The sequence below is a fragment of the Centruroides vittatus genome, unplaced genomic scaffold, assembly GCF_030686945.1.
Source record: "Centruroides vittatus isolate TY-2023 unplaced genomic scaffold, ASM3068694v2 contig_4, whole genome shotgun sequence".
NCBI lineage: Eukaryota > Metazoa > Arthropoda > Arachnida > Scorpiones > Buthidae > Centruroides > Centruroides vittatus.
The window spans coordinates 1,839,786-1,862,893 of record NW_027122214.1 but is presented as its reverse complement, the minus strand read 5'-3'; the positions used below and the strand labels follow the sequence as shown (position 1 = coordinate 1,862,893).

General features: G+C 28.3%; 2 protein-coding genes across 2 annotated transcripts in view; one reads left to right on the top strand and one right to left on the bottom strand.

Annotated features, from left to right (window-relative positions):
* Nucleotides 1-1,273: 1,273 nt before the first annotated feature.
* Nucleotides 1,274-8,040, top strand: LOC136976252 (uncharacterized). Its single transcript, XM_067271475.1, has 6 exons — nucleotides 1,274-1,422; nucleotides 1,534-1,589; nucleotides 1,680-1,781; nucleotides 4,110-4,193; nucleotides 5,632-5,667; nucleotides 7,885-8,040. Exons 1-6 carry the CDS (start codon nucleotides 1,311-1,313, stop codon nucleotides 7,936-7,938), a joined length of 444 nt encoding a protein of 147 aa, XP_067127576.1. The 5' UTR covers nucleotides 1,274-1,310; the 3' UTR covers nucleotides 7,939-8,040.
* A 1,130-nt stretch (nucleotides 8,041-9,170) lies between these two features.
* The window catches only part of LOC136976362 (small ribosomal subunit protein mS39), a 29,106-nt gene continuing 15,168 nt past the window's right edge, over nucleotides 9,171-23,108 (bottom strand). The window contains exons 18-28 of the mRNA XM_067271610.1: nucleotides 20,312-20,340; nucleotides 20,118-20,227; nucleotides 19,964-20,042; nucleotides 19,799-19,889; nucleotides 15,993-16,078; nucleotides 15,837-15,919; nucleotides 15,665-15,733; nucleotides 14,579-14,632; nucleotides 12,610-12,673; nucleotides 12,435-12,529; nucleotides 9,171-9,359 (exon numbers count right to left, since the gene is read on the bottom strand). Coding sequence (XP_067127711.1) covers nucleotides 9,281-9,359; nucleotides 12,435-12,529; nucleotides 12,610-12,673; nucleotides 14,579-14,632; nucleotides 15,665-15,733; nucleotides 15,837-15,919; nucleotides 15,993-16,078; nucleotides 19,799-19,889; nucleotides 19,964-20,042; nucleotides 20,118-20,227; nucleotides 20,312-20,340 — 839 coding nt within the window. The 3' untranslated portion in view covers nucleotides 9,171-9,280. The remainder of the gene's footprint in view (nucleotides 9,360-12,434; nucleotides 12,530-12,609; nucleotides 12,674-14,578; nucleotides 14,633-15,664; nucleotides 15,734-15,836; nucleotides 15,920-15,992; nucleotides 16,079-19,798; nucleotides 19,890-19,963; nucleotides 20,043-20,117; nucleotides 20,228-20,311; nucleotides 20,341-23,108) is intronic.

Sequence of the window (23,108 nt, the reverse complement as noted above, 5' to 3'; positions counted from 1 at the left end):
TCTTGCTTAGGACCGAACCCGAATTCTCCTGTGTAACATTTAAGAAGCCATGTAAAAGAAGAAAACATAATGTAAAAATTTACTCAATGATTAAATGAAAATGAAATTAAATATTCTGAAATTAGGCTATGCATATTATCTCATAGAATTAGGTCCTATAAACAATAAGATTCACTAAAGGTATTTTGATCGTCTCAATACTTTCTCGAGAACTTTAGTATTATATTTTAAGTGGTTGGTAAAACAATTCAAATTAACTTAATAGAATTAAATTAGAAAACAAAAATCACGTAGAACATAACAAAATTCGAGGCAAGGTCATAGAACTTTTCAATATTAAATGAGAGATAATCCGTGGTATTTCACATCCAATTTTCACTAACTTCTGAGTTATACTGAATTAGTCAAAACTTAAAAATTAAGCCTATTTAAATACTTGTATTTGTGCTAATGACGTGAATCACTAAATCATAAGAATAATCAATAAGTGATTCATTTCTTGCGACGTCATACTGAATTAACAATAGTTACCAATTGATCTTTTTTTCTGTTGTTGGTCTCCAAGATGGAAAGATCTCTCTGGAAATTTTGATTGTTCTCTACACTTCGAAATTTTCGAATTTTGAAAACTTCGACATAAATACTTCCTACTTCTAAACTGTTTGATCAATTCGAATCAAATTTTTTACTTACTTTCTACATCCGTGAAGAAAATAGTCTACCATGAAAACCCGTCCACCGTGTGAGCTTATCCACTTGACACTTTCTGCTCATTTAAATTTAATGCATTATTTTATAAGCAAGCATTGCATAATAATTAATGAAAGCGCGGTGCGATCCGCCAATCATATTCTTAGTGATTTTTTGAATTGAATTTCGCACTTCGCCGAAATAACGCCGTTAATTTCAGCTGGCCTAAATTAACCAAACTTAATTTTAATGCTTATTCTTCTTATTTTTCTACCGAGTAACGCCGGGAATATCGGCTCCTATAATATATAAATAAGGAGAGATTATTTTCAAATAATTTTTACCTGAAATTATTTAATGTTTAAAACATTTCTAAACACGAAGAACAGTTTTAATAAGAAAGTTTTTTTTATCAGATGTCGAAAAAAAGCAAACTTTAAAACAAGTCCAGTTATTAACTTTAAAGACGAAGATGTCGTCCTTGAATAAATAATATTATCCCCAAAGCAAGTTATTTATTACTTTCAATCGATGAATAATCATGAATCTCGTCCTATAAAATGATTCGTGTCAATATATAAGATCACAGTTGAAAATTTTAGCTTTTAAAAACCTTGAAGATGCATTTTGTAGGTTTCATTTTCTTCGTTTGCTTTTCCTTGTACCAAGTTAATAGCTTAGAAACAAAATTATATTCGAGTTGTCCGAAGAGTATGTTAGATCGATATTGTGGTAAGGAATGTTTTAAAAATATTTTAAATATGAAATTTTAATTATTATATAAATATATATAAAACAAATTCTCTGCCTGTAAAACGATTAAAATTATTTACATTTAAATAGTTTTAAACGACAGAATATCACCACCCGCTTGTGCTAAAGATCTTGGCGTTTACACAGTAAGAATGAATTATTGCATTTTTTAATATTGTATTAATTAAATTATCTTAATAATGGATTTTTGGAAATAATTTATTTTAAATATTTTCAGTCTTGAGATACTTGACAATTGTTATAATGCAATTGTTGAGACGGGAAAACTTCTGTCCATAGACGAGAAATTTGAAAAAGTTTGTTTCCTGAATCATGATGTAAGTTCCCTGTTTGATTACGAAATAATATATTCAGAATTATTTATAACTTCCTAATCTAGAATTTCATTCTGAATAATGAAATTAAGTGACAATTAGCGGTTACGATGTTATGACTATAAATTTTCCTTCTTTTATTAATTATTTTAAAAGTAATAACTACATCGTAACAGTAAACTACAACCAATATAACAGTATGTTAACATATTACTGTATCAATTATTATTGAATTTGTGTAAGGCTTGCTGACTTTGTGCGATGATCGGGATGCTCAAGAGATCGTGACGATCGTGTGCGAGCATGAAATTAGCACTGAGACAAGCTTTCCATCTCTTCCCGTTTAATAAAAATGTTTAAAGGTTTTCTGCCAAATATCTCTGTCTCCATCGACTCAAATTTACAAGGATAGAGTCGGGTAAAGTAACAAATATTTCCAAGAGTGTCTTCCTAAGTTCCTCGGTTATGGTCGGCAGATTCGAAGGCCCGGGGCGCACTGTAGCTTGGAAAAGAATAGTTCTTAAAGCTTGAAGAGCAAGATCAACTCCGGGAAAACGAACGTCTCTCCGAAATAGATGAAAGGTCCAACAGCAGATTTTTATGACAAAGCAAAATCTTGGAGCAAAGAACTTCGTGTCCTTGAAAAGTGCGATTTTATCAGTTTTTCCCTCAATTCTCGTACCGATTGGTATTCCTTCGTCACCTGGGGATAATTTGAAACCTTTCTGGGTGCGGGAGAGGTCAATTTCGCGACTAGACCTGATTCCCGATCATCTAAAATTCCTTCGACTTTGATATTCTCCTCGCAATTGAAACCCTTTGTTTTCCGTTTGTTGGAAAGAACTTTTATTGTTTAAGCTAGACTCAAGTGAAGCTTTGTTCAATTCTGAAAAGTGAGAGCTTAACTAACTCGCTAGTTTTTCATCATTCGAAACATAAAAGTTCGATCTCCGTCTGGAACCTCATATTTGTAACTTGTAAGTTCTTACGAAATCTAACTAAGTTCTACGAAATCTAATTACGAATAATAACGTTGACAAGAGTATAGAATCCGAAAAATTATATTTGCAAACTTTTATACGCTAGTTAGAAAGTTAAGAAGCAGTTCAAACTGAACCGAAAACAACCCAACTTCTTGTAAAGATACTTCAAAATTTCAATAAGAAGGAAGCCAAGGAGAATGACTTTTATTTTTGACTGTATAACTTTTGTGTTTTGCGATGCAATTCTAATAGAACTGTTTCTGTTTTATGCTAGTTAGATAATCAGCATAATTAACTTTCTAACTGAAAAATAACAATTTGATTAGATGTAACAGTTACGATAATATGACTTTTTAGTCATATCATCGTAACCTTTTCGTATAATCTATTTTGTTCTCACTCTCTAAATTTGTACTGTCGATTTAAACAATTCCAAAAATATAATTAAAATTATTTGTGAAAATAATTCTTAAATTGTCTGTAGCATTCTCTACATCTATATATATAAAAACGAATGTATGTCTGTTGTCTGTTTGTCCTTCATGAATTACTACACCATTTATCCGATTGCCATGAAACTTTGGGAAGTTGTTTAATACATCCCCGCGAAGGTTTCTGGCATATGTGAAGACCACTATTTCCCTTCTTTCAAAAATATATTTATATATGGATTAAGGCTTTTATGTCCAACAGATGGCGCTAACTTCCGACGACCTAAGTTCGCTTTTCTGTGAGGCATTATGCTTTTCTGTGAGAATGGACTAAAGCAGCTCATTTTCTATCTATATGTATAAATAAAATATAACGTTCGTTTGTTCCTACGATTCCTTTGAAATTTTGACACCATGTTGCATTCGAATACGCACGTGTTTTTATATAATATACATGTCGAAATTCCCCCCAGTGGGGGGAGATGGACGGAATTAAGGCTTACTGTGAAGAACTCGGCTTCTATTTATACTATTTTACATGCGGTTTTTTTTTGCGTTTTTAATTGCGTTTAATAGGTTACGTCAACAGAATATACACTAAAAAGGGATTTTTCGATATTCCCCAGCGGGGAAAGGGACGGGATTAAGGCTTACTGTGAAGAACTCGGCTTTTATTATACTATTTTAGATGCGTTTTTGATTGCATTTTAATATGATACGTCAAGAGAATGTACACTAAGAAGGGATTTTTTGAAATGCCCCCACGGGGAAGTGTTATACATTTATAATAAATACATTTTGAGCCACAACAACGCGTGGTCTGGTCAGCTAGTATGTTATAAAAACAATGTATTATTTTTATATATTTCTTGTATAAATTGTATATATTATTTTTAAAAACACTGTAATCGTTTCAGGAATACATCGGCATTTCTAATTGTTGTGAATATGCATTTAAAATGGACTTGAAAAGAGAAGGAAGATCATACAATGCTGCTAACGTAAGTTTACTTAAACGTTTATTTTTTTGCATGAAAATTATCTTTCTCCTCTTATGGATTATTACAATTAAAGATGAAATATGATAACATAAGCTTCTCCTGAATAATTTATGGTAGGATTAATTGTCATTTATCTCTCTCTCTCTCTGCGTGCTATATTAGAATTCTGACGTCGGCAAGCACCTGGCGCAGGTTAATAAGTGGTTAGCAACGCGCCAAAGTTACCACCAGTGGTTCTCCGTTGCCTTCTCTGGAGCGCGGTGTTACGCGAGTGGAAAGAATGCCTTCCGGGAGTTTTTGTAAGAAAAATTGGCCCCTATTCAAGAGTTACAAACGTGGAGGAAACCCGGAAAACTCCACGTGGCCAGCCCGTCCCGGCGAGGCGCGAACGCACGACCGAACTCCGTGTTTAGCGACAGAATCGCTCAGCCAATGGTGGGCGTAATTTATCTAATTCTGTTTAATATCTCTTATAAAAACTCGTAAAGTAAGAAAGCCATTTAACATGCTAATACTAAATGTTCTATATTAATTAGTTAGCATTTAATGAATAAAAGTAAAAAATAAAAAAATTAACAATTTTCTAGTATTTATGTCAGCAATAAACCAATTAAACATAATATGTAATAAAACATTTTATTTGAACATATAACTGTTACAGTCAAAACCCGTTTTTAGTTAGAACGCGTTTTAACTAGTTGAAACTAGTTTATACTGGATGTCTTTGTTAAAACCCGTTTTGTCTAGTTAAAACTAGAATTTACTGCTAGTCAAAAATGAATTTGAGTTAAAACTAGTTTTAACAAAGACATCCAGTATAAACTAGTTTCAACAAACGGCCGGATGGCCGAGCGGTCGAGGTGGCAGCCTACTGCTTTGGGGGACCCGGGATCGAATCCGAACGGGTCGAATAATCCCCAGGAATTTTTCGGGGGGTGGTCCGTTCGGATATGTCGGTCCCCGTCCCTCACCACCCGGTCGCTCCATTGTGGGCCTGGCTGAACCCATAATGGTCCTTCTAAAAGGGGCCCTCTTAGTGCCCACAGGGTGGAAAGAGTAAAAAAAAACTAGTTTCAACTAGTTAAAACGCGTTCTAACTATAAAACGGGTTTCGACTGTAACATAACGATGTTCTAATTTCAAAATTATTAAACAAATACGTAAAACACCAAAAAATTAAACTGAAAAAACATTATAATATATAATTAAAAGTTCCATATATATATTTTATTTTCGATCGAGAAATAAAAATTGCTAATTATTTAAAATTTCATAGCTATAGTCTGGAAGTATTCAAAATTTTATGATTGCATAAGCTCTTCATTTTTCTCGTTCCATATTTTGTCATAAGTTAGTGCTTTGTGTTAAGTTCTGGAAGAGAAATGTAAAATGCCATGTCGAGAATTTCATTTGCATCTAATTATTTCTATATTTTCAGCATTGTTTAGGCATTCAAGAAAACAAAGAGGGCAAAGTAAGTGGAATTTTCAAGCATAAATTGTTTTAAATTATTTTTCCCTTCGTTGCAATACCTTCTTGTATTTTCTATTAAACGTTTTAAAACTACAATTTTATATTAGTTTTTATACAATTTTATAAATGCATTTAAAATATGCAAAATTTGCTATGTGATACTTTTTTTTATATATCTCAAGATTTCACTCGGATTAACCCCATAATTATATACAGTCGACTCCGCATAAGTCGACATTCCAAGTGGAAGTGGAAATGTGTCGAGTTATCCGATGTGACGACTAAAGCGAAGTTGGAAAAAACCACAAAACTACAGTTAATAAAATACAGTAGTGTGTTATACAGTAGTATAGGCTTACAATACATTGTGTTCTCCATTTACAATTATTCTGTAGATGAAAAACTGAAAAATTCGTTTAGTGTTGTTTTGAGCAACTTAACTGTCTTGACTTTCTTTTTCAACGATCACGAACGCCTTTAAAACATCATCTTCGCAATTGTCAATTGTTGGCAAGTAACGTCTAAGAATTCTTAATGCCTCTGGCATGAGAAAATGCAAAATTGGATTCTGGTGTGACGTTGATGTAGATTGTATATTTTCTTTTTGTTTATCTGTTGTTATTTTATACATAAAAATACATAAAATGTTAACGCATTTTTATTAATATGCATATATATATATTAATAATATTAATATATTATTATATTATTAAATATATTAATTATATATTAATAAATAAATCGAGTCCCCTCCTGAAAAGAAAAGAAAAAAAAAGAGTTCACACTATACGTGCGGAGTGAAGTCATTTTTCAGGAGGGGGTGACGCCTTATCGGAGTGTGGGAGAGCAAAAGTATGTCAACTTATCCAGTGGTGACGAGTAGACCGGAGGTTTTTTTTAACATTAATGCCTATGTAAGTCGGCCGGGACCACAGAAACTGACTACTTAACCGATGGTGTCGAGTTATCCGGGTGTCGACTTATGCGGACTCGACTGTATTTAGAAAACTAACGTTTTAAATTTATTACTTTAAGCACTTCTCAATTGTAATTTAGTTTATGAAGTTTTTGACTTGGGATCCAGGTTCTTCCCAAAATAAAAATTTTATTGCATAAACTTCTAAAACATTCAGGACGAAATCAATGTTCCCTCTAATTTTTATTGTAGATGAGCGGAACATATACCTCTCTGAGCAAAAAAAAAAAAAAAAATTTTGGTGAGCAGATTCTGAGCGAAAAATTTTTCTGAGCATATATATATAAAATCTTCCATACAAAATATTATCTTTTGTCAATGATTTAATGTATTTAATCGAAATATACGTAGCAACAATGATGTTGCAGACAGAGTGAGAAATAAGTAAACAGCAATTCAAATCAGTGTGCATGCTCGCCTGCGCGGCACATAAATTCTCGTGCGCGGCAACAATTTGAGCAGTGCTCGGCCGCGCAGCTTAGAGGTGACATTGAACGAAATATATTTGTTACATTCACATTTTCGCTATACACTTAAAATTTTATTCGTTTTATGTGAATTTACAAATCTGATTAAATTTTGATTAAAATTTGGGCCTTAGTAATTGTCTTGTTTGCCTTGTTTAGACCTAAGTGAAACTAGACTAGTCTTGGTAAGGATTTAAATTTTTCGTACTTAAAATATGGAAAAACGAATCAAATCAATGAGTACTGTATACAAAAGAGAAAAATTATATGAAAATATAATAATTTTTAGCATTTTCCAGAATAAGAAAAGAGCCGATGTGCTGGATCTCAAATGCGTAGTACTCCGCAGCCATAACTAAGCAATGAAAATTCTTCGAAAATTCAAAAACTATTTTTGTTTTTTTTTTTTTTTTGTATAATTTCAAATATCTTGCAGAAATATCATTCATTTATAGATTTAACAGTTTAAAATATAGTTTCTAAAATATATTCTACGTATAAGCTATTTTGTGTATCTTACTTCTTAATTAACATGCAAATATATTTTTTCGCGTCCTAATATTATCATCGACTCCATTTTTATTTTGGGAAGACCATAGTCAAAAATCGCCTGAACTCAATAAATTAATTATTATAAAACCTATATGAAATTGTATTACCTCAAATTGCTGTATATTAAATAATTTCATATTACATACATTTAAAAAAATCAAAATTATGCATTTAAAATTATTAAATATTAATATTAAAAGAACATTTTTCTTTTTTAATTTAGGTTTGTGGACTTTATTGGTATCATCCTATGTTGAAATTTTATAAGCCCATCTAGTTTGTGTTCAATTATTGAATCCTTTAATTGAAAAATAATTATAAAAACAATAAAATTTTTAATTATTATTAACCAATAATAAAATTTAATTTTTAAATTACATCTATAATTGTATTTATGATTTCTTATATATACTTAAACACAATGAAGATATAATGCAGTCTACATCTTAAAATAATGAAGTTTTAAATAGTAAATTACGTTGATTTAAAAAAAAAAAAAATTGAGCTCTAAACTTGGCTCAATGAGATTAGGTAGAGGTTTGATGGTCAAGCCATACTGTATGATTTTATTGTACTTTTTATACTATTTCACTCATAATATTTACAGTATAAATATACTTCAAATTCTATGACTGTAATAGACTGTTTCTTTTTGTAAAAGCGAGTGTGATTATAATTATCTAATAATCATTTAATAATAATATTTGAAAGTTCATTGCAAGTTTGTATTCATTGAAATGCTTCTCATGTGGATAACTGTCATTACATACAAAATGAATTATAGAATATTGTATTTCAATTAAAATTATTTTTAGGCATATTACTTTTAGCTAAGATTAACATGAAAATTTATAATAAAATGTATATTTATGTCGAGTTATCATATTCTAAATATATATCTATATCATGAAGATATTGAAAATGATGTATCAGGCAATTTGAATACCGTCTACCAATAATATTTCACAATATAATTGTTGCAGTACTTTTACTCATATAGCCCAATACAAAGTTTATTATGTTTTTTCCCTTTGGCATTTTACCTGGAGACAAGCAGCATCAAAGTACATTGTCAGATTACTTCCCTCTTTTGCTTTCTCATCAGACGAGAATATGTGTAAAGAGAGCATGGTCCAAAGATGACATTAGAAATAAATTAAACTATTTTTCATTTAGCTTCTTGTTTGGATTTGTATTAAATTATTATTTCAGCAACCTAATTGTGCTGTTTTTTCCCAAATTTATCATGATGACTTCTATATATTATAACACTTTTTAAAATTCTTTTTAAGTACCTTTAACAAAATGCATTTTGAACTCGTATCGTCCTTCTTCAGTTTTATATAGAAGTCAATGTGATAAGTTTGGAAAAAAACAGCGCTATTAGGCTACCAAAATAATAATTTAAATTAAACTATTTTACATCACTACACTATCTTCACTTTTATCACAAACCACTACATATGATCAGTGGAACATCATACAATAACAACAACAACAGCAGTAACATTAAATTTCAAAAATCATTTTATTATATAACAACAATTACTGTTTCACATGTATTAAATTACTAAAGATGATAATCTATATACAATATAAAAATCTATTAAAAATATTTCCTAAATTTTCAGATTATCATCATCATCATTTCCTTCTCGATTCAGTGAAGTTGCTGATAAATTTTTTTCAAGTATTTGTCTGAAAATAATAATAATGATAAAAATCATAATTATTAGAATGTTAAACTACTCAAAATATTTCAAAAGTAATCACTCATAACAAATTCTAAAAAATTTTCCAATACAAAGTGAAACAAATTTAAATTATTATGAAGGTATATAAAGAATAATATTGTTCTGAAGTTTATCTATATGTTCTGAATTATATTAAACATATGCAATTTTAGTTCCTTTATTTACTGGATAATACTTGTATAATTTATTATTAAAACAATTTTTATTTGAAAATTATCAAATCACAGTATCATTCTTAAGATTATCATAGTACAGTAGCACAGTAGCACTCTATAGTAGAGCTCAGCCACAGGTAATGTTAAAGTACGAACTTTGACCCTGAATATCTCCACAACCAATGAACTAATTTTAATTAATTAATTTAATTAATTAATTAAAATTAGTGTCCGTGATGCAATATGTTCTATTGGTATCTTAAATTTTCAATAAATTCATTAGATCATTTTTGAATTATGCAATCAGCATTTTGTTGTCTAGATTTACAATGAGAGAACAGCAACACCAAACTACCAAACAATCTAGAAGGAGTTTGCATATGTTTAATAGCTCTTTTGAGAACTGACTGCCTCCTGTTTGCCCTTCTGAAAATTTATTTTAAAGGTATTAATAAAATAAGAGTCCATTTTTTAATATTTTAACATATTATTGGTCAATTAATTATCAAGTGAGATGACATAGTACAGGTTAACATGTGACTGTCATGTGAAAATAGAATTATCACGTGATCTCAGATAATTATCACGACTTCATGTCTATGAATTAATACAAACCTAACCATTTAAAAATAGAGTATTTATAAAATAGTATTCCAATTTTTAAAATTTTGGCATGTTACTAATTAATCATTATGTAACATCTGGATATCATGTGACTGTAGAATTGTCATGAAAACTAGTCTATTATGAAGATATTGATGACTGAAATTCTTGAAATTCCATTAAAAAACTGGTGAAACTAGAATGAAAAAAAAAGCTCAGCAAAAACATAAATAAAGGACACTTTTGAAAGTTGTGAAAGCCAGTTGCAAAGAACTCTGTAGACTTTCCAGCTTAAGTAGATTTTCTGTCATAAGATGAACAAAAAAAAGGTCACTGATTCAAAATGTGAACATATTTTTTTTTACCATGTTTCAATCTAGATATTTGCTATATTTATTGAAAAACCTCAAAACAAAAGGAAAAGGCAAAAACATAAAATAAAATATACATTCAAGTTTGAATTCTTAACTAAAAACAAAAGGGAGAAAACCAAATTACATATGTTCTAAGTGAAACTTTGTGCTTTCTCACTCAAAATGTAGACTTATATGGTTTAATTGATCAAATTCAAGCTTGTTACTTTTGAGCAGTTTATGCTTTTGTCTTAGTCTATATATATAATTGAGACAAGTTGATGATAATAATAATAATAATAATAATAATAATCAGCCCAGAGCCCAAACGGTTAGGAGTTGAAAGTTGAAATTTGGTATACAGTTAGGGTAAGTCATGAGAATGCACACTAAGAAGGGATTTTTCAAAATTCCACCCCATGGGGGAGAAGGACAGGAATAAGGCTTCCATCAACAATGGAAGTGTTACGTAACAATGGAATTGTTAAGAGAATGCGACGTGCAAGACGCAGATGCAGTTTTTCTCATTTTTGCGGGAAATCGAACATATTTTTAGACAAATCTAAAAATTCTCTAATTAGTCTGGAAACAGGGGGACCCAATTCTTGCATTCTGTGAAAATGGGTAAGGTTGACTATAATGTAATAATCTTAATCTTCACTATCGTTAATTTTGCCCGAGCAAGCCGGGCCCACCCGCTAGTATAATTAATAATGAGGTAGTCAACATTTTCAGTTATACGGTTCTTTTTAAAACATGTCATTGCATCAAGAAAGTATAGCATTCTTCTTGCTGTTTGAAAATAGAAATAAACTTTGGACACACATCCATAAAATATAGCACAAATACATATGAAAATAGAAAACATATTTTCTGAAGTTTGTCATAATTAAATACTGAATAAAATAGAGCAAGTTTCTTCTTTTTACATGCTGAAAATTTTATAAGTATAGCCAATAGGTAAAAGCTCTCATGATGATATATTCACATTACTCATGAGGTTTTATGTTGACTCGAAAAATGACAGATACTCTTTGTTCGTCTCCTAATAGTTTGTTTCAGCCAAACTTGTTTGTCATTCACAGATTCTATCTAATATGAATTAATAACAGAGATATAACACATATAGCTTTCCATTCACATCTTATAAGTTCTGTCCTAACAGAGTACTTTGTAAGAAAAATTTGATGTTATTGCTAAAATAACTACAATTTCCCATCTTAGGGAGGTTATGCCTCTCACAGGTTTACTGTATTTAGTTTTCTTAATTTTTTTGTAAAGAAACATTCAAAAAAATAATGAAAGGCAAATTGATCATTTTCACAAAACATCAAAAATGAATATTGAAATACAAATTTTCCTGTAACTAAATAATTAATCGCTGTAAATATGTTATCTATATTAGTTTGATTATAAAATGAAAAAAGTCTAATATCTAATTTTGAACTAATAAGTATAAAAAAAGTTCATAATATATGCATTATTGCAGATTCTAAAACCAAACAATTGGTTTTATAATCTGTAGTAATTAATATAATTGGAGGAATAGATTTATCAACTTTTTTACATCTATTAATAAAGTTTGTATATATTTCAAAAGATAATTATTTTAAATGAATATTTTGTTAGGTATAAAGATTATATATATATATATAGTAATGCATATGCATGTGTTATGTTTTTTAATTTTATAAAGTTATAATGACTTCACCAGAAAAATTATTTTATATTAAATTTCTAATTTTAATTGAATTAGTATAAATGTATAAAAATTATGTAGTATATAATATTTTTATTGTTATAAAAATAATTTTTTTCATTTTTCAAATAATTTTTAAAATTATTTAATATATAACTTTAGTTATGAGTGATTATTTTAAAATGTTTTAAACAAAAATCTTTATTTACTTATGTTCTTCTGTCAAGGCATATTTATCAATATTGTTCTTTAAATACGTTGCTATCTCTCCATATCCGCATTCAAGAGAATAATGCAAGCAAAACTAAAAATATATTGGAATAATTTTTAATACAATAATACATTTTTTATTCAAAATTAATATATAGATATATATATACTTACAATGGCTTTTTCTATAGATTTTGCTTCTAGGAATGCTTCACAGACATATTTTAAGCATTGTAATCTATTTAAAACAAGTATTGAATAGTTTGAATACTGATAATTGAATATTTATATTTGTTAAAAAAAATATTTCAGTAATCTTTAATCATTTAAAAAACCTATAAAAATAAACCTAAAATTAAAATTTTCAATTGCTTGGATAATCTTTATATTATTTTATTTATTCATTTATTTCAAGTAAGTTACAGGAGCTAGCTCATGAACAATTTTGATACCCCATTTTTCACAAAGTATAGTACAATTTCTATAAAAATAAATATCCAAACTAACAAACCAAATAAGGAAAAATACAAGTTTCTTAATTATATACCTAGCTCTTTGTAATATGATTTTTACTTATAGTAATCAAGGTTACATTTTCTATTTCTTGTATTTGCTTCATGCCTTTGTTGTTTCTCAGTTTCATTACCACCCATCACCGTCTGCTTTTATACCAGTAATGGAATTATCACCTGATTAGGAAATCATCACCTTTTCTTGACTCAATAAATTATGATGATTTCCTAAACATGCATTAATTCCATTACTGGTATAATAAGTCTGGTATTATAAGCAGATGGTGATGACTGATAATGAAATATAGATTTTCTGTTATCAATGGATTCATTATGAAGTTTTCAAATATTTTTTGAGTAAAGCACAACATTATAGAGCCTATAGTACAATGCAATAACAACAGAAATCTAATTCTTTACTGGAGTTTGATTCTGTTGAATTTATGTATCAAAATTACCATAAATTTTAATTAGTATTAATCGATAACCGAGATTGCAGTTTTCTATAAATAAATTTTAGATAAATAATGGAAAATATGAATGAGTTTTTCTTAATTAATGAATGGATTTTAACAAAAATACTTGATTATATTATTCACTAGATGAAGAATAACAGAATAAAACAAGAATGATAGAACAAGATTTTTATTGTTTTAAAAAAAACCTCTAAAATTTTTATTTTATTATTATTATTTTTTGTTAATGAAAAACTTTTGCAACTTTTTAAAAATAATGTTGCAAAATCTGATATCAAACAAAATCAAAATACAGTCGACTCCACATAAGTCGACACCCCAAGGGGAAGTGAAAAAGTGTCGAGTTATTCGATGTGATGACTAAAGCGAAGTTGGAAAAAAACCCACAAAACTACAGTTAAAAAAATACAGTAGGAAAAACTGTACTGAAAGTAGTAGTACAGTACAGGCGTTATACAGTAGTATAGGCTTACAATACACTGTGTCCTCCATTTACAATTACTCTGTACATGAAAAACTGAAAATTCGTTTAGTGTTGTTTGTTTTGAGTACTTAACTGGCTCGACTTTCTTTTTCAACAATCACGAACGCCTTGAAAACATCATCTTCACAAATGTCAATTGCAAAGATGATGTTTTTAAGGCAAGTAACGTCTAAGGATTCTTAATGCCTCTAGCGTAAAAAAATGCAAAATTGGATTCTGTTGTGATGTTGATGTAGATTGTATATTTTCTTTTTGTTTATCTGTTGTTATTTATACACAAAAATACATAAAATGTTAAAACGTTTTTATTAATATGTATATATATATTATTATATTATTAAATATATTAATTATGTATTCATAAATAAATCGACTCCACTCCTGAAAAAAAAAAGAGTTCACACCACACGTGTGGAGTAAATTCATTTTTTCAGAAGGGAGTGATGACTTATCAGTGTGTGGGAAAGCAAAAGTATGTCGACTTATCCAGTGGTGACGAGTAAACCGGAGGATTTTTTAACATTAATGCCTATGTAAGTTGGCTGGGACCACAGAAAACTGACTACTTAACCAATGGTGTCAAGTTATCCAGGTGATGACTTATGTGGAGTTGACTGTATTTATCTTTTAACTCTTTTTTTTTTATTGTACATGAAAATTTAAGAACCCACCTTGGAATCCCAATTACTTCAGATTCTTTTTCTTCTAATTTCTTCATAATTTCCCTACAGGTAACATATAGCAGATTTTAAGCAACAAAAAGAAATTTATAAAAAATAAATTTAACTTAAAAATTAAATATAGAAAAGTCTAAAACTTTTTATATTCTTCAATTTTTTTTTACTTCCATATTTTATATTATTAATTCATTCAATAGCAATTGTTGTTTCTGTGGCTGTAATTGGAGTTGATTTTTTATTATCATTCAAAATATGCTGCTGAATGCAACGTTTTTGTTTACACAATATTTTTGTCACACACTCAACAAAATAGTGCTTGACCTCCTGTTCATAAATATTGGCACCACCAATCTTTAATATAAGTTATTACTTGCTTTAACAATATATTCTTAACTTTTCCACTGTTTAAATTTGAAGATTTTAAATTAACAATCATTCACCACAAGACAAGTTTGTAATTACCATATGTACCACATGTTGCAGTCAATATTGCCAGAATAATTTTAGCATCATACCAAAATTGCAATTTGAGTAGAAATTGCCAGATTTTAATAAATATTCTTAAAAGCCAAAAATAACTTTTTTGTTTCATGTATATTTTAAAAAATGACCAGGATGACCATTTGTAATTGTCCTGGCCACTTTTTAAATTATCATTTTTATGACTGTGCCATTTTAATTTTAATCAACAAGAGGAAATTTTTTAAAGGTTTTGTATATTGAGGCAGATGAGTAGCCTCTAATAAAAATTTGACTCCACCACAGAACTATTAAGTTCTTGAGGTATTTTACAAGAACAAAATATGAAGATACTTTATTTTTGTAGTGTTTGTTGTTTTTTGTGAATTTTCTAAATTATTTTTCAACCTCTTAAAATGTGAAATAATTTTTATTAGTTTCTTTCAGCTGCCTATACTAGCATAAAAATACTGATTTAGTGTTCTTTGATTTTTCAAAATATTTAATGTAAAAAACTTTTTAATTATTAATCTAGTCTTTAATAATAATACTATTGAAAACAAACACTAAATAATAAAAATCTACTATTCAACTGTAAAAGAAAAATCAGCAACATACCAAACTTTAGCTAAATCATTTCCATTAAGACATATTTCAATTATATTATCAAGCATCTGTCCAGTCCAACTGAAAATTAAGTATGCAATACATTTCATCCATATGAAAAATTAGATAATTTTAAAATTTTCAAAATACATCAAGATAAATAATTTTAATTATCATAACTTACTATATACGATTCACTCTATTTTCATCCTGAGAATCAATTCTTTCTTTAATATCCCACGCAATTGTTATAAATTGTTTTTGAAGCTTTAAAAAAATATAGAATCACATAAATTAATGTTCTAAACCTAACTAACTTCCATAAACATAATGAACCAACCTCTTCATTTTGTTTTGTACATGCCATAACAGATAATATACTTTGAACAATTCTCTCTCTATCTGCATGATTAAATGTTATAATATCTGAAATGAAATAAAACATATTTTGGTATTTACAGTTTTCTTTTAATATGTGACATTTACTTATTTATCCCAAGATATTATTCACTTTTATATTAAAACTGTTATAACAGTTTAAGACAAATGATATATTTTATTTCATCTATATTATGTGATGTTTGATAAGTAAACATGAACTAAGTAAAGAGTGATATGCTATTATAAATATTTTATACTGACAATTACTTAATTTAAAACTTACTGAAAACATAAGAAATAATATTGATAAGAATTGTATATTATTAAAAACTATTTATATTAATCATGAATAAGAAACAAAATATTAACTCTTTAAACACAAAATCAGCCAAAATCAACTTAATCTGTTCAAGACAAAATCATACCAAGGAAAAGTTGTTTGACTGATTTTGTTAAACAAATTTCCCTTGTAATCTGAGATGTAAAAAGAATTCTGTCTCTAGGTACTCAGAAAGAATATTAACTCTAAGTTCTAAAAAGTTATTCATCGTAATAAATATAAAATTCACATAAACACATTGCATAAATAATTAATAATTCTTTGGAAAAATTAAATTAATCAATGTGCAATTTTAATAAACTAATTATAAATTTATTTTTAATCTTTAAAACAAAATATAAAAACTGTAATGAGATTGTTATGAAATTAAAAAAGTATTTTTATAAATTCCAGTAAAATTTTTATAATGTAACTTGAACAAAAATAAAGTTAATACAGAAATGAATTTGTGTAAAGTAGATTGAATGATATTAATAAAGAATCAAAGCTATAGCAGAAACCAACTACAAAGTACAAAAAGTTAAATTGGAAAAAGTAAATAAAATTAAAAAAAAATAGAAAAAAAGTGAAACACAAAAATCTAAACAAGTGATCAAATATTGTTCTGAAAATGAAATACCAAATATATGGGATAATGCTACATATACAGTACATTCTGTATTCTCATTTGAATATTTGACATTTTCTTGAATATTGGATGACTAGTCACAATATTTTTATAAATAAATTTTGTAATGAGAAATGCAATACACATATGTTCTGTTTAAAATTAGTCACTAATCTGTTTCTAGGTGTAACAAGACTCAGATTATGACATGAGAAAGGTCAATCATCTGATTTGATACAATTTGATATCTTTCATTTCAACTCCATTCAAGAATTGTTTATAGAATCTTACCCCTTTTTCTCATATTTTAAGTTATTGTGTTTTGATATTATTACAATCAAAAATTTTAATGATTCTGTTACAACAATTTTCTTCCATTAATTTAAAATTATTTATAAAAAGTTTGTTCTATTTTCCCATTTCATCATATTTATGATGCCCATGTCAGAATTCACTTCCCTAAGCAGACACCTGTAAATTCTGATCACCCGCATTCGTCTCAGGCTCATGACTTACATCACTATTTTAAAATACTCTTCTTGACATGTTTACAATATACATTTTTTTCTATTGGCAATTTCTCCTTATCGTGACATTATTTATTCTATACATTCTTTTGCTTTAAATTTTTATGTTCACATTCTTTCAATTTTTACATACACTTTTGGGGTTTTGAATCTGATCTGGAACCTCATGAAAAAAAAACCAATCAGCAAAAAATGCTCTTAATTTTTACTACTTTGAATACTATAATATGAATATATTTTAATTTCTTGTTTCAGATCTACAATGGAAAAGGAATGAAGTTTTAAATGCAATACCCCTGTAATGAAAACCCTGTTAATATAAACTCAGCTTTTCTCTCCCCTTCAATTTGCATTAATGGGGGATTTCTGTATGTATATGTAGGTATTTAAAACCAAAGTTTTTAAAGTTCCTAAAACAGAGCTAGTAATATAACACGAATGAATAATAAGAATTCATAATTAATCATAAAAGTAGAAAATTTTTTATAAAAAATTAAATTAGAAATACTGCAAAGTACTTTTAATATTTTTGAAATAATGAATATATTCAAAAAGTCATGAATAACCCATGAAAATTCTTTATTGATTGCTAAATTGATAGCACTGGACTAGATTAATCAGTTTCATCTAATCAGAGAAACTATTCTACTAAAATTAGTGCCATAAATTTTGTGTTCAAAATCTTTTTAGAAATTGAAAAAGACTCAATTTGTTTTGAGAATAAGAAAAAATTTAACACTCCCTATATCTTAAAATGTACTATTCTTAGTATTAATAATATATTTATAATATATATAAGAAAAAAAAAAAGTGGTGGAAGACTTGTAAAAGCATAGAAATGTTAGAAAGCAATGAATAATAAATAGAGAAGTAAACAACTTGTTCATTAATCATTACTTCTCTAATGTAAAGATAATTTTAAACAATGAAAAGTCAAGGACATTATGCTAAAAGCAATGTTGAAATGTAGTTTTCTAATATGTGATTAATGTTTTCTATTATTTTAAAACAAAATGTTTTATCATAGAAAAAACAATGAGTAATAACCATCATTGTGACATTTCATAATATTTATTGTTTCCTGTTTATTTTTTTTACATCATATTGCTCAGTTCAATAGAAGAAATTTTTAAAATCGTCTACTTTTGGAATGCATAGTTTAATTTAAAAATTTCAATACTTTTTTGTTCATTTTTGATATCTAATAGTTTAACTTTAATTTACTATTTAAAGCTGTTTTATTATATAACTCATTGTAAAATAAAGATTAAAAAGTCCATGAAGAAATATAGTTTTAAAGATGTACAATATTGAAGACTAAGAAGATAAAAATTTTTGAAGCCTTCTGAATATCCACTCATGATCACTGGAACACAATTAACACTAGCAGAGTCGACTTTTTTCATAGGTTCTTCTCTGCTCAACATATGTAAATTGTTTAAAAGTTCCTTTGACATTAGATATTCTTGTGGATTGGATTGTGAATGAAAATTCAGAAGACTTCAAAAAAAAATTTTTTTTGTAGTTAGTCTTCAATATTGTACATAAGTCATATAGAAAATATCTCAGTTTTAATAAATTAAGAAAATTTCTTGGAAAGTACAAAGACTTCAGGAATATAAAATTAAAAATTTTTCATATGGTCAATCTATACTAACATACAGTGAAACCTGTTAATGTGACCACTTGTGTAAGATAATCACTTTGAGCTGGTCCCTTCAGTGCTCACATTAGCAGGTTTCACTGTATATATTATATATATATTAGTATGGATTGGATATCTATATATATATATATATACAGTAGAGCGTCGTTAATCGGAACGTCGGTAATCGAAATGGCCGGAAATCAGAACGATTTTCAGTCGGACTGTGTCATGCTGAATCGAACATTTTTGATACTAGATTTACTTCTAAAGTATAATTTTCATGTTTTTATATTCTTCAATATATTTATTTTGTTTGTACAAAATGCAGAAATAATTTTTAACGATACGATAGCCTCGATTATTATTATAAAAATTTTCGTTAGGCTTAAAATCGACAAAAATTCAACACGAAGTGACACGCAACGGAGAAAAATTCAACATGAAGCAACACGCAACGGAGAAAAATTTGACCATCGGACAGGTTAATATATTTTTTCGTACAAAGTCGGAAATCAGAACAAATGACTAATTGGAACAACCCCAGTCCCCAATTGACTCCAATTTTCGACGCTCTACTGTATATATATATATATGTATATATATATATAAAATATATATATATTTTTTTTTAAATTAGACATACCTGACCACAACTGAGGAAGATAATGAAACTCTCCTCCCAAATTAACAGCATTAATTAATTCTTCCATCACTGATGGTTCTGGTGTATAAATCTAAGATTTTCAGATTTACTTTATTCAGTTTATATTGAATGATGTGGTAAATTTAATAGAAAAATATTACTTACATTGGGTACATATTTATTATAGTTTTCAAACAAAATATCAATATTCTCAGTATGACATAATAATTGAAAGAACAGTCTACTATAAATAAAGTTCATATGTAATTTCTATAAACAAACAAATAATTAATTTTTAAGTTGTCATACCAATACTTACTAAAAAATAGATTCTTTATATGAATCCCCAATAAGAATATAATTATTTCCATGTTGCAATAGGTCATGAATTCTATATGCTAGTTCTTTATCAACTAGATGATAGCAGCACTGAAACCAAAAAATAAAAAACAATTTACAATAGTTTATTAAATTACAATTTTTTAATAATTATATACTTATTATAAAACTTACCACATCCATAGCTGTAACAAAAAAATATACTGAAAAAAAAGAAAAATATAAATTTCTATTAACAATGTAGTTTTTTTAACAATATATATTGCTACTTATACAATATATTTATTACATTTGTTTCACATTAAATCTTAAACCAAATTAATTTAATTGAAATTATTATAAATTTAGAGTGATCTATAATAAATTACCACAATATTTTTAAAAAAAATCACAGGACTGAATAAAATTTAAAATCATAACTTATAATATCAAATTATTTTTTTTTTAGAAAGTCAAAAAAAAATTTTAATAGACAATATATATAAAATTTGAATTTTTTTCAACTCACAAATTAAAAATTTTTCTGTAGTTTAAGAATAAAATTTGATGTTATAGTTATTCACTGCTTATTTGTTAAAGAAAATAATTAAAATAAAATATTTGATTTAAACTATTCATTAATTTATAAAAAAATATTTTGATATACTATTTAAACATATATAACACATTGAAAAAAAGACTTATGCACCAAGAGCAGCAATGGAATTGAGTGAAAGTTTATTAGTGTGAACATAATAATGATAGTAATAAGTGATTACAATATCACAGCAGAGGAACAATTTTACACAAAACAATGGTACAATTTTAAACAAATGTTTAATGCCTTGTAGGACCTTCTCTTTCCTGGATACATGTGCCAATAAGATCAGCCATGGAGGCATAAAGACACAGATTTGCCCATAATTGCTTCTCTAGATTCCTTACACTAGTATTTGAATGAGATTGGCATCCCATCTGGTCCCAAACTTCCTCAATGGACAACAAATCTGAAGACCAGGCAGGCCAAGGAAGGGTGCAGATGTGATTGAGACATTTGTGATAATCCCTAGCTATGTGTTAATCTGGCTGAAAAGTGACTGCAGATCTGCCAAGAAAGGAAACATGAGGTGCAAATCAATGTGCCTTGTACCATTACTGGAGATAACAGACTGTCATAAACGATGGCTCCCTAGTCTAGCATGCCAGAAATGAGAGCAGTGTGTTTCGACAGTAAGAGTAGGATTAAAGCACTCCAAAGTGGTTATTCCACTAACACATTGATAATCAGCTCCCAAACAGAACAAGGATTCGTTGCTAAAGATGATAGAATTGCTTTAGTCCATTGCAGTACATGCTTCTTTGTCATGGCACCATTGCAAACAAAGCTGATGATGATAAGATGCTAATGGCAGGACATGTAGTGGTTGCATGCATAGAAATTTATCAGTCAATAGTACAGGAAGAAACATGGTTCTGTAGCAAGGCCTGTCTCTGGATGGTGGACAAAGACACCATTGCAATTGCTCATGCTTGTCTTAAGATCAGACAATCATTTCACTTGAAAAATCTAGAGCCTATAACTGTATTTGTTTACCCTGACATATCCACTGCCCAACTCCTCCACACAGTCAAGTCAGAACAGCCCAGATGGCAGGCAATTTGGTGAAACAGCCATCCTGCTTCCCTCAGCCAGATAATGTGGCCTTCCTCAAATTCATCAGCTCTACATAATGTCTTTGACTGCATCATACATGCATACTTGATGTTTGAAGACCCTATAGGTACACAGAAAATTCTGAACACAGTAAGCCTCTCTAAGCCTTCTTATAGAATACCAGAGTAAAATTACATATAAAACCAAACCAATAAATGTTGTTAATCAAATGGAACAGCTGAATTCCTAATGGGCTATAATAGGGATACTAGGGTAGCAATTTTAAAGCACTCTTGATATACAATCAAACTAACTCTTTATAACTCTGATCATTTACAAACCTGTCTGATAAAAAGCTGCATGTCAAGTTTTGCAACAATCAGATAATTTTATCTGGATGTATAACTTTTTATCAGTGTGTGTGTGTGTGTGTGTGTGTGTGTGTGTGTGTATTTTTAATTGAAAATCATTCAAATATTGAACTATGGTTTAATATTTAAATTTTCCTGATAAGATATTTTATAATTATTAATAGACTATGATATAAAAAAAAATACATAAACTTTTACTTTTTTTATAATTATCCTAATTTCCAAATTTTTATAAAAATTTTCTGTTTACTTTATATATAAATTTTTATACATACAGTCAAACTTTGGTTTTCAACTGATTCACTTTTCGAACAATTCAGTTCATGAACAGAATTTTGAACTTATAATTGTACCAGTTGCCATATGATAACTCAGTTGCCAAATAAGCTAGCTACTTTGCAAGAGCCAGCCACAGATTAGAAAGACACAGACAATCAACTCCCTATACTTCCTATGTTAAAGACAGTTGACGGCTCAACCAATCAATGACAGGACTACTGATTCAGTCATTAGTGGCACTGAGATAACCTCACATCATTAGATGTCATGACATGAATCACCAATGACATTGCTATTTAAATTACATCTCAATGTGCATGCAAAAAAGATAATGCTTCTGTTTTTCAGTATGAACCACAGTTGAATTTAAATCAAACTGATTAATAAAAACCATTTTAAAAATATTTCAATTAATACAAAAATTAATTAAAAGGGTCAAGGATTATATAAATATATAGATATTCACAATATAGAAGCAACAATAAATGTCTTCACATTTTGTCCTTTCTCACAACCTTAGGAACAAAACAGTCTTTACGGGTGGAGTCAACCTTGTCTTTGAGACTTCTCGTCCACCACATTATGCAGAAATGTTAAAATACAATTCCAGGTGGCAGCACCAAATTCACAAATATTCTTTAAAAAATATAGACTGCTTTGTTCCTGAGGTTGTGGGAAAGGACAAGAT